Raw genomic sequence first — 12488 nt, 5'->3', positions numbered from 1 at the left:
AGGGTGGGAACCCAGGAGGGGCCTATGCCGTCCCATGCCCTTTCTCTTTGCACTTACCCCAGAGTAGCAGCGACCATTTTCACTTTGGTTTGATGCTCCTGAAGTGAAAAGTGTTTTTGTTTTTTCCATCCGTTCCTGAACAATGTTTGGCTGGCACAGGAGTGTGAGTGCGTGTTGTTTACATACATGGAGGTATCTCCAGGAAATTTGTACTCATATAAAAATATCTTCTACTTGGCTGTGTTTTCAAGTGGATTCTTCCAGTGATGAGAGGTGTATGCAGATCTTTTGAATAACTTTACTTTCATCTGCGTTAAAGCCTCCTTTTCAAACATCTGTTGGCTCTACTTGTTCTGTGGTGGTTTTTAGTGTGGGATTCTCCTTTAATCGATGTGCAAACTGTCAACAGGTGCGTCTCAGCTGATGGTGCCTAACAGAAGTGTGTGCGTTTGTTTTTTTTTCCACGCAAATCAGAATAGGAAGGAACGGGTTCACTATTTTGAAAAAAGCCAAAGATCCTAAAGGTTAAAACCTCCAGCGGCCAAACGAAACTCAAAACCATCAAGGAAAGCAGCTTACCTTCAGCTGAGATTTAGAGACTTTCCCGCTTTTGTCCACATCCAGAGCTGTGAAGGCATGCCAAATGGACTTTAAAAGTTCATCCCGCAAGGCCATATCGGTGGAATATACCTCGTCTTCTTCTCCTGTACTTTTCCCCTCTTACTTCTCTCCTCTCCGGCTGCGTGTGTGTCACTCTTACTCTCTTGCTGTGTGAACTGTCTCTCTTCTGCTGTTGGACACGACGGGGAAAGGTCACGTGACCCGCCGTCAACTGCTGCGTGCTTGGCATCGTGATGAAGAACTGCAGCACCGCTCAGCGAGAGGAGCGCACACACATCAGGCGCGAGTGTGTGTCACTGACGCTCTGTGCGGAGGGTATGTGAGGACTTTGTGGGTAAAAAAAACATTATTTATTTTTAACGTAAAAAATGACACATAATAGGTGTTTGAAACTACCTATGTTTCTGTTCTGTGTCCTGTGTACTGTTTGTTTGTATACGTGTCTTTTTGGCTGCTGTTACAACCAAATTTCCCCTTGTGGGACAATTAACCTCAGTGTGTGAAGAGGACTCTCCATTTACATGCACAAACTGGAGTCTATTAGATAGATATGATACAAACCACTGCAGTGCAGTACCTGTAATACCTACAGCATGTTCTAATCGCTCTAATAGGATATTATGGTCGACAGTATCGAATGCTGCACTAAGGTCTAGCAGGACAAGCACAGAGATGAGTCCACTGTCAGAGGCCATAAGAAGCCATTTGTAACCTTCACTAAAGCTGTTTCTGTGCTGTGATGAGCTCTGAAACCTGACTGAAACTCTTCATATAAGCCATTCCTCTGCAGATGATCTGTTAGCTGTTTGACAACTACTCTTTCAAGGATTTTTGATATGAAAGGAAGGTTGGAGATTGGCCTATAATTAGCTAAGACTGCTGGGTCTAGAGATGGCTTTTTGAGTAAAGGTTTAACTACAGCTAGCTTGAAGGCCTGTGGTACATAGCCGATTATTAGAGATAGGTTGATCATATTTAAGATCGAAGAATTAATTAATGGCAGGACTTCTTTGAGCAGTTTTGTAGGAATGGGGTCTAAAAGACACGTTGATGGTTTGGAGGAAGTAATTATTGAAGTTAACTCAGAAAGATCAATTGGAGAAAAAGAGTCTAACTTAACATCAATGGTACTAAGAGTAGCTGTAGATAATATTACATCTGTGGGATGATTATTGGTAATTTTTTCTCTAATGATAAAGATTTTATTTGTGAAGAAGTTCATGAAGTCATTACTAGTTAACGTTAAAGGGATTGTTGGCTCAAAAGAGCTCTGACTTTTTGTCAGCCTGGCTACAGTGCTGAAGAGAAACCTGGGGTTGTTCTTATTTTCTTCAATCAGTGATGAATAGTAAGATGTTCTGGCTTTGCGGAGGGCTTTCTTATAAAGCAGCAAACTATTTCTCCAGGCTAAATGATGATCCTCTAAGTTTGTGACACGCCATTTCCTCTCCAGATTACGAGTCATCTGCTTTAGGGTACGTGTTTGAGAATTATACCACGGAGTCAGGTACTTCTGATTAGAGACCTTAGTTTTCACAGGAGCTACAGTATCCAGAGTCGTATGTAGTGAGGAGGTGAAATTATTAACAAGATAATCGACCTCTGTTGGGGTAGCATTCAGATAGCTGCTCTGCTCTTTGTTGGTACAGGGCATTGAAGATGATAACAGTGGGTGGATTATATTCTTAAACTTAGTTACAGCGTTTTCAGAAAGACATCTACTTTGATAAAGTCTACTCTCCACCGCTGTGTAATCAATTATTGTAAATGTAAATGTTATCAGGAAATGATCAGACAGGAGAGGGTTTTCAGGAAACACTGTTAAATGTTCAGTTTCTATGCCATATGTTAAAACAAGATCTAGAGTGTGATTAAAGTGGTGGGTGGGTTCTTTTATATTCTGAGAGAAACCAATTGAGTCTAATAACAGATTAAATGCCATGTTGAGGCTGTCATTTTTAGCATCTACATGGATGTTAAAATCACCCACAATAATTATTTTATCTGAGCTCAGAACTAAATTAGATATAAAGTCTGAGAAATCAGACAAGAAACTCTGTGTAAGGCCCAGGTGGACGATAGATGATAACAAGTAAGACTGGTTTCTGAGTTTCACAGCTGGGGTGGACGAGGCTAAGCATCAGGCTTTCAAATGAATTAAAAGTCTGTCTTGGTCTTTCGTTAATTAATAGGCTGGTGTGAAAAATTGCTGCCACACCGCCCCCTCGGCCTGTGCTTCGAGATTTCTGGTAGTTAGAATGACTCGGGGGTGTTGATTCATTTAAACTAACATAATCATCCTGCTGCAACCAGGTTTCTGTAAGGCAGAGTAAATTAATTTGTTGATCAATTATTAAGTCATGTACTAACAGAGACTTGGAGGAGAGAGACCTAATATTTAATAATCCACATTTCACTGTTTTACTCTTTGGTTCAGATGTGGATACTTTATTGTTCTTTCTTTGTAATTGTTTATGTTTAAGTTGTTTGTTGCTGGTTTTTAGTTTGTTTTTTGTCTTTTTGGAAGCTGACACAGTCTCTATGGAGATGGGTTTTTGGGGGGGTAGCAGAAGGAGAGAAGCTGCAGAGAGGCGTGTAAGACTGCAACTCTGCTTCCTGGTCCCAACTCTGGATAGTCATATTTTGGGGGGTTTAATAAATTTGTCCATATTTCTAGAAATGAGAGCTGCTCCATCCAAAGTGGGATGGATGCCGTCTCTCCTAACAAGACCAGGTTTCCTCCAGAAGGTTTGCCAATTATCTATGAAGCCCACATCGTTTCTGGGACACCACTCAGACAGCCAGCAATTTAAGGAGAACATGTGGCTAAACATGTCACTCCTGGTCTGATTGGGGAGGGGACCAGAGAAAACTACAGAGTCTGACATTGTTTTGGCAAAGTTGCACACCGATTCAATATTGATTTTAGTGACCTCCGATTGGCGTAACCGGGTGTCATTACTGCCGACGTGAATTATGATCTTACTGAATTTACGTTTACCCTTAGCTAGCAGTTTTAAATTTCCTTCAATGTCGCCTGCTCTGGCCCCTGGAAGACAATTGACTATGGTTGCCGGTGTCTCTAGCTTCACATGTCTGAGAACAGAATCACCAATTACCAGAGTTTGACCCCCGGCGGGTGTGTCACCGAGTGGGGAAAAACGGTTAGACACATGAACGGGTTGGTGGTGTACCTGGGGCTTCTGTTTAGGACTATTCTTTGGTGTGAGAAATACTAATGCTGATATACTTTGTTGTATATCATTATGCTGGATGTTGTTTCTATTTTTTGTTAAACACAAATAATCATTTGTACTTAAAGATTCATTTTCAATCTTTCTGAGAGTTTTTCTCTCATAAAAATGCCACTGAACAGAAGGTGAAGTGTAGATGGTGAGAATTTATTAAAAAGAACATATGTACATGGTACAACAACAGAACAGACAACAGAAAAGTTACTGTTATGGGGTTACAAGAACAAAAGGTTGAGGAATGCTCGCCTAAACAGTAATCGAAGACAAGCGTTATGAAAAACAGACAGAAGAAAGAACGAACCAACAGAACACATGAGAATCGTAAGAACGGGACGATGATTGTAGTAATGCTACAGGCAGGGTTGGCAGCACTGATCAATAGGCAAGATTAAAAGCATGGATCAATTCTAACCTCATAGATAACAAGTTGGTTCACTGGTTGCGGTACTTCACAGACATTGGATAATTTTTTTATTTATTTTTTTTTAGCATGATCTATTTCCATCCGACCAGATACAAAACAGGATGGAAACAGGAGCTCCTGCTACTTGAAAATAAGAGCCAGTGACAGTTAACGATCCAACCTGAAACAGACCAAACCCTGACACACAAAAACATGGATAGCAGCAGGTTTTCATTTTCTTTTCTTTCTTTCTTTTTTTTCTCTTTTGAAACAATGTGGTAAGCGCCACATGTTACCTCCAAAGTGCTCCATTACAAACACAGAAACTGTAAGTTCTCAGATCCTCTAGTAGCCAGCATCAGGCATGCGACAGGCAGTAAGGTGCGCACGGCTACATTGAGTACATTCACACATGGGGGGGGGGAAGCTTCACTGCAGTTTTGATCTGCTGAAATGCACTTCGACTTAGTCGAGAGAAGTGCAAGGACAGGAATGGAGAGAATTGTCTGACATCTATGCAAACCTAAAGAATGACAAAGTGTAAAAGGTAAAGCAGCTACCTTCCTTTCAAAAAGAAAAAAAGAAGTCCACTGGTGAAAGGACTGAACTATATTGGCAAAGAGTCTAGTGAGATGAGTTCAAGTCTGGTGCATCAACACTCTATAGCTTTGATTGGACAGAGGAGCCCAACTCCTCGACTGACAGGGTTGTCCTCCAAAACAAAAAGTTGTTTTTTTTTCTTTTTTAAGTGATCAGTTCTGGTTAAAAGGTCCATAAGCCTTCGTGTTTCACTTCTTATCGGGATGGAATAAAGTCTCAGTATATTGTGAGGCTGACCGATCGGCTCATTTTTTTCCCAATAAGCCTGGTGGTTCTGGAGTTCTGGACTGTGGAGCGGGTTAAGATCCTGTCCGTGGATAAAACTTTCTCCTCGGCTGCCGCTCTAGCCTGCTGGGCTTTCTTCAGCTCTCTGAAGAACATTAAAAGAAAAAGGGAATAAATGAGACACGTAGGAGATGGTAGACCACACTAAGAACAGTCCTAGACTTAGCTGAAAACTGTAACCAAATGAGCTAAGATAACTGAGCACAATCCTTGGGTTTCTCCCTCAAGCTCACTATGCTCACTGTTTATTATTTTAACTAAGGAATACAAACAAATTGCTGAATACATATTTCTTATAATGTGTTTGCTACTTTTATTTTTCAAAGTGACAGAGCAATGATTCCCAGCCCCCTCCTTTAACACTGGTGCAGGATAGGTACTCCATAACTGGCTTATTTGCTGCCATCACACAACTTGTCCAAACAAACTAGGAATTTTCAGACTGTCAAACCACTGATGAGTGAAGACAATAAACACTTGGTAAGCTTCTGTGCAGTACGTACTTTTGAAGCAGGGCGTTCTTAAACTTCTCTGCGTTGAGCTCTACTCGGAGCTGATCAGCACTCATTCTGGCAGTGGTAAGAAGTACCGGGTGTTTGATGAGGTCAGAGGTTGATGGGCGCCTTGTTGGATCAGGGTGGATCATAAGCTGGGGAAAAAACAAAACAAAACAAAAACCTATAAATAAATTCACCAGAAAACTAAGCTGAGGTTGACAGTGCTCAGATTTACAAAAAAAAGAAAAGAAAAGAAATACATTAACTACAATTCAATTATTAGATCAATTGTTTGGTTAATAAAATAAATAACAACATTCAAGACACTTTTCCACAGGAAGGCTAATATAGCTTATCTGGCATGACTCATGCCAGAGGCCAGGGTTTGAATCCACCTCGGCCCATCTCATGTGAAATTCCCTCTCACTCACTCACTCCCTACTGACCTGTCTGCTCTCTCCTGTCCTATCAGAATGAAAGCTGAAATTTTAAACTTTTCAAGCACCCAATGAAAGTGCTTGAGAAGGGCCGCTTGAAAAACTTGAACTGGCCTGCACTGTCTCATAGAAAAATAAAAGTTTATCTTTATACATTAAAGTAATTGGGAACATGCAGCTTGGCTCAGATAAGCACAAAAGCTACGACATAATAACACCCATTCTTATAAACTCTAAAAGGATCTAAAAGGAAAGACAAGTGTTGTGCAGTTACCTTAAGAAGACTGAGAAACTCTGGAGAAAGCACTTGAGGAATGGCAGGGAGTTTTCCCCGTCTGATCTCGTGCCATTTCTCTCCATTGGTGGGTAGAGGTTCGGCCCCTGACGCGCTGACAACAGTCAGGGCCAAAGCAAAGATGTCTGCTTTTGTCAGGTTACTGTAATCCTAAAAAGAAAACAAAAATTATGTTGGACGTGCAGCAGAATAAGTACAAGCATTTTTTCTTTTTGGTTTGTTTTTTTAAGCAGGAAAACAAACCTCTTGTAAAACTTCATTAGCCAGGTATCTGCTGTCGCCCTCTTCAACCTGTGGATTGTTCACTCTTGTCACATGACCAAGATCACCTGGAGAGGGAACGCAGGTGAATGTGAGAATGAGCTATCTGACATTTAATAAAATGACAAACTAGATATTATAGAACTTTGGAGTGAGCGTACCGATTTTGTAGATGGCAGTAGGAGTCAGTCCTTCATCCTCGTCACATTCATCACAGCTCACTATGGATTTCCGTGAAATAAAGATGTTGCCTAAACAAAGAAAGCTTCCATTAGTTTCGGACTAGGAAACTTTAATGTTAAATGTCTCATCTCCTTTTCTATAAAATATAAGAATGAAGGCCAATCGCAACCTCAAACACCTTAGTGTGGATTTTTCCTGTTTTAAAATGGGCATATTGGGGGGCAGCTATGCAGATCAGCATGAATGGGCCACATAAAGCAGGGGTACACATTTCTTAAAAGGGGCAAACAGATTTAACGCTGTGGGCTACATACAACCCACTTTCACTTCAAGTGGGCTGGGCCACTTCAGTTCAATCCAATTTACATAGCGCTAAATCACAACAATGGTCGCCTCAAGGCGTGGCCTCTGAAACTCCCCTGCTGTCAGTGTAAACCTATGTGACATTGTAATATAAGAAAAGTAGTGCAATTTCAACTATACATCATAAAGGTTTTTCAACATGATAAAGAAAAGCTGCACTAGTCAATTAAATAGTAGCCATTACTATACAAATAGCTTAAATAGTAATAAATATTTGTGTAAAAACTGTAGAAAAGGTTTTGACATCTCATTGCTCAGACTGTTGTTGTGAGTTCCTTTAAAGAAAGAAAAAAAAATCTAATTTCTAAGGTAGATTTCTAGTCCTAATTACTTCGATGTATCAAGAATATAGGAAGAGCTGTAAAACTTAAGAAAATACAGTTAAAAGTCTAAAAATTATGTCCTCCTTCACATTTTTCAAAGCCATGCAGTGAGCCAGATTGTTTTTCCTGGGCTGATTCTGGCCCCCAGGCCTCATGTTTGACACCCCTGGTCTAGGGTAAAGCTAAGGGACAGACTTTGAACAACTGAACTGAACCAGGAAACACAGCCCTGTCAGAAGAGAGCCTGTCTTAATTTTGCCCATTCATGGCATATAGCAAAGACAAAAAACCTAAAGAAAGTGATGACAGATAACAGTTATTTCCTGTTATTTAATAAGAACAAAATGTTTGTTACTCAAAAGTAATATACAAGTCATCAAGTCTGTAATGACTGTTCGTTTTAACCAATGTGCATGATTTTTCTGGCTGTCTTGAACTTGCCGAGATCCCCGAAACATTTTTTCAAGCAGGAAAGCCCAATAATCCAACTTCTCAATAAGTTCGACGGCCATTCTTTTATGCTTTAAAAAAAAAAATACATCAAATATTGCAACTCCCAATATTTTAACATCAAGATCAATTACTCACTTGGTTTGATATCCATGTGCACCAGAGAGGTTGAGTGGATGTACTTTAGTCCCTGTGTGACCTGCACAAGCAGATTTTTCAGCTCAAGCACCGACAGGTAGCAGAGCCGTCTGTAGTTCTCTGCGATGACGTCAGACAGCGTGCCGCCGTTGCAGTACTCATTCTGGATGAGCATGTGGTCATCTTCAGCCCAGGCTGAGTAGTAGCGTACCACATGGGGATGTTGGCCCAGCACGGCATGAGCATACACCTCCCGTAAGGCATTTTGCCTGTGAAGGAGAACAGACCGTTTTAATTAGGACGTGACTGGAGCTGCTTTTGTAGTTCACATGAGTGGAGGTCAAAACTTTCCAGTAAAAGAACTTTTAGTGAGCTCCTTTAAAAACATGAAAGAGGAAACATGGGTCTCTTTGGGTATATACACATGTGTCTTATTACAAACACAGTAGTACAGGTAAGTTTGAATAATCCAGCCATCTTTCCACTCATCCAATTTGTATCCAATATTCACCACAAATAAATATGATCTTCGTTTGCGTAGTTTAAACAAACCAATCTACTTACTCGTCTACTGATCCCGCCAGAGGTTTCTTTGACCTCTTGATGGCATACATGCAGCCGTCAAGCCTTTTCACGCACTTGAACACAGCACCGAACTCCCCGCAGCCGATTTTCTCCAACTCGAGGAACTCTGAAGCATACCGGGACGTCATGTTGCTTTCCATCATTGTGATCCTCTGAGGGCGGGAGAGGAGTTTTAACAAAAGAAAATCTGATACAATCACTGAAATCCAACCATCAACCAGCACGAAGCTCGCTTTTCCAGTCCAGTTACCACCGAAACCAACAGGTTTACCCAGCTAATAGTTTTGAGGCAATTTACATATGAAATACACATGTGAATGAGCCGTTTCTATGTTGTGTTTAGAATAACAACGAGCATTGTGCAACATACTCGTTTTGGAATTTCCATTTAAATCTCGTTCCACAACATTTATAACTTCAACAATTACCAAATTTTCCTTTGTTGTAGATTTGTTAATTTAAAAAAAAAAGTTAACCTGTGTGGTTCGTGTTTTGTTTTTAACTTTCGTGGTATGTTTCACAAATTTTACATCTGTAGCTACAAATTTAAAAGGAACCAAATAAAATTTAAATAGCAGCAAACTTTTCTTCACATAATTTCCCCTATAAGAGAAATTCATTTTACTTATGTTTATATGTGGCTTCCATTAAAAAAAACAACATAACCAAAACAGAATTCTAGACCTTTACCTACAGATGGAAAACCATTTCTCGAAAAATATTCTCTCATTTGGTGCTCTTACTGATGGTGATGGAAAGATGTATTTAACAAGCCCAAAATACACCGCACATATTTATAGAGTTTGACATCTGGTGACTGAAGGCTTCAATATATGACAATTTAGTCATTTATAAAACCTCAAATCTCTCAGACTCCTAGAAAACACTATTCACACCCAGACAGAATAAAGAAAACTTTTCTGGTTTGCAGTGCCAGCAACACACCCCAACAATAAAATAGAGGCACTGAATCTGACTAGAAATGACAAGAACATCTAAATACCTTAGATGGTGGCACCACTTCCTCCTCTCCTTCACCGTCACTCGCCTCCATGTCTTCTCCACAGGAGCTACAAGTGTAAAGATAAAGAATAATGTGGGTTAGCATTCTGTACAGCAGGGGGCAGCACTGAGGACTTCAAGAGCACATGGCAGAGTTCAGTGAGGTCGTGGTAAACCTCGGGTCTTATACTGCCAAATGTTTAGATATTCTGAAAGTGCTGAAGGAAACAGGTAAAGTTTAATACAGGTCTACAAAATCGGCTACTACATTGTGTGTTTAACGATTGTTGCATAGCTGTATTAACATTAAGGTAATTAAAGACTAACTGTTATGGCTGGGAAATCTGGAACAAAATCATTGACAGCAGTTTATCGACTCCAACAGCCACATTTCAAGTACAATGACGTGTAACACGCGCTTTTTGAGGACTGATCTAAAGATGCAAAATATAAAGTTATGAGCTTACTCATTCCAGTGTGCTCGCTTTCTGTTGATTCTCTGCTGTGTGGCAGACTGAATGAGGAGGGAGTCAGGGGTGAAGGGGTTAAAGTTGACCAGGGGGGTCTGCTGTCTCTTGCCACTGTCAATAAGTGACTTTCCTGAAACGTCCACTTTCTTGAATAAGGAAACTCTCCTGCTGGAGGACCCCGGGCCTGAGCTTCTAGCTCTGGACAATAAACTCTGCAAAAGTCAGTATTAGAGATGAGAGAATAACAGAGCAGAAGGACTAAAAACACCAAAAAACCATCTGTTTCAACCAATATGCGCATAAAATAAGCTAAGAACAATAACTGGTATTTATAATGTAAAGGTACTTTAAATTAAATGCTCACTCGTTGATAGACATGCCCAGACATACAACTGTGTGGATGACTATAACGTTATGCAATAAGTACAGTTATACATTAAGTGGGTCAGTGGGTGATTAACGGACTCTCCAGAAGTTCAAAAATTTGAATCAGTGTGTTTGCTAAAAGGCCTGATCTCTTTCCACTTTTAGGCCCGAAAAGACAGAGAAACGATCGAAGCAGTAAGCTAAACTACAGAGACAAGACAAGAAAGTGCACTCAAATGTTCGGTTTTGCAAGAGTCTGATTATGAATAATGTCTCAAAAATTAAATTACATTTACCTTTGGTGTGTGCGGTGTGTCAAAAAGCCGCAGTTTCTTGAAGGTTTTGTGCGGGGGTGTGTCTGGACAGTCCGGGATCGGGGAGCTGGATCCCCCGTCGTCCGGAGATCCGGGACGACAGGGAGACCCTCTAAACAGCCGAGAGTTTTTCCGAGGGGATGGCGAACAGTTGGCAAATATAACACTGCTGGGTGACTGCAGGTGAGTTGGGGATCCAAAACTCTCCTCCTCGTCCCATAGCTCCACGTCTTCGTCCCCACCGGACTGATTCAGGGGGCTGCTGCTCCCGTCCAGGCATTTATCGGCGATGATCCGTCGCACTGGCATCGGGGAATCCATCTCCGTGAAGCCAGACTCTCCCCCTGTGCTGTTATTGATGTCCTCGATGATGTCGTCCTCTCCGTCGCTGCATGTGAACTGTAATTTCTGACGGATTGGCAGACTTTTGGGAGAAGGAGATCCGTGCCGATGGCGGCTGTAGCTCGACATTTTCAGGATTTAAAACCCGGCTTCGTTGACGCCGTAAAAAAAAACAAAAAACCCAAAAACTGAAAAGCACGCGGCGGATCCACAGCACTGCTGAAATGACGTTTTTTTTTTTAATGAGATACAACACTTCTAGTTGCCTCAAATTAAAGGTACTGATCCAAAAGCCTGAAAAGAACGACTTTTACCTTCAGAAGCTTCGCCTACAAAGTTAATGTGTTTGCTGAATCTCACACGCCCATCCAACGCTAAAAATGGCCCCGAGAACAACGTCCGAAGTTGAGCTGATATTGAATTAATTCCGAAAAATAAAGCCCCCACCCGACGGGTGTGAGTGTCCGTCACTACCTTCTTGACGGCTGACTGACAGAGAAACACGTCTTTCCACAATTAAACCATTCCAATGTTTACAAAAAGTTTGAATGAGTCAACTACCAACTCCTTCCTATCACGCGCGTGGGAAAGGACTTCCCGCGACCGTTGGTCACATGCCATGCGCAGCCAATCACATCTCGTCCCTAAATTTTGAAAGATGGGCGTTCCAGTGCGGTTTCGGGAGACGTTACGTCATGAATAGCAAAGCAACAATCTGGCGCGAACGCGTGCCTTTACACGCTGACCGAGACGCGACCATTAAGGACAATTTATTCAGGCGGAAAGATCAAAGACGCCGCGATAGATAAAGATCAAGTAAACATTAACATAAACACCCACCCGTTATATACAAGTTATGCGAGTTAGTATGTTTATAGTAGTTAGTAAGTTTATTGACAAAGTTTTTTCAATAAATGCTTAATAATTCAAATATCTGAAACTGTCATTAAGTTTACATTTTTGAAAATAAATTAATGTTTAATCATTTTGAAAAGGGCTCAAGTTGATTAAGTGATTTATGAAAAAAAGCAGAAAAATATACTGCTGTATGAGGATTCTATGGCAGATTTTGTGCACGAAGGTGTTGAAATGGTGCAAAATGCATCAACGGAGTATGGGAGACGCCTAAAACACACTAGATTTAAAAAAATGTGGCTAAAAAGAAGATTTCGTGCAAAAATCTCATTCCCAACTTATTCATGCAGTACCAGTTTCTCTCTTGGCACCCTATTGTCTGCTTTATCTACATCCACAAAGACACAGTGAAACTCTTTCTGACCTAGGGTCCATCAACAGTCT

At 40.9% G+C, this 12488-nt stretch overlaps 2 protein-coding genes across 2 annotated transcripts in view; both read right to left on the bottom strand.

Annotated features, from left to right (window-relative positions):
* Positions 1-797, bottom strand: part of swap70b (switching B cell complex subunit SWAP70b) — a 36655-nt gene extending 35858 nt beyond the window's left edge. Inside the window, exon 1 of the mRNA XM_086299496.1 lies at positions 580-797. Coding sequence (XP_086155622.1) covers positions 580-675 — 96 coding nt within the window. The 5' untranslated portion in view covers positions 676-797. The remainder of the gene's footprint in view (positions 1-579) is intronic.
* Positions 798-4001: 3204 nt separating this feature from the next.
* wee1 (WEE1 G2 checkpoint kinase) lies at positions 4002-11818 on the bottom strand. The gene is made up of 10 exons (XM_086299495.1): positions 10830-11818; positions 10165-10379; positions 9699-9765; positions 8675-8847; positions 8111-8379; positions 6815-6904; positions 6636-6721; positions 6372-6542; positions 5667-5812; positions 4002-5248 (listed from the first exon to the last, which is right to left on the bottom strand). The coding sequence occupies exons 1-10, from the start codon at positions 11316-11318 to the stop codon at positions 5095-5097; spliced, it is 1860 nt and encodes a 619-aa protein (XP_086155621.1). The 5' UTR covers positions 11319-11818; the 3' UTR covers positions 4002-5094.
* Between the last annotated feature and the right edge of the window lie 670 nt (positions 11819-12488).

This window comes from Aulonocara sp. 'chitande type north' Nkhata Bay, linkage group LG7 (assembly GCF_057382095.1).
Source record: "Aulonocara sp. 'chitande type north' Nkhata Bay isolate Kocher_YH1m ecotype deep benthic linkage group LG7, A_spYH_male_GT1.1, whole genome shotgun sequence".
NCBI lineage: Eukaryota > Metazoa > Chordata > Actinopteri > Cichliformes > Cichlidae > Aulonocara > Aulonocara sp. 'chitande type north' Nkhata Bay.
The sequence above is the reverse complement of the archived record's forward strand: the minus strand, read 5'-3'. Positions and strand labels throughout refer to the sequence as shown.

Coding starts and splice junctions, on each gene's coding strand:
- wee1 (XM_086299495.1), bottom strand. CDS start 11,318: ATGTCGAGCTACAGCCGCCATCGGCACGGATCTCCTTCTCCCAAAAGT. Junction 10,380..10,829: donor ACACACCGCACACACCAAAG/GTAAATGTAATT, acceptor TGACTTTTGCAG/AGTTTATTGTCCAGAGCTAG. Junction 8,380..8,674: donor CTGGCGGGATCAGTAGACGA/GTAAGTAGATTG, acceptor TCTCCTTCACAG/GCAAAATGCCTTACGGGAGG.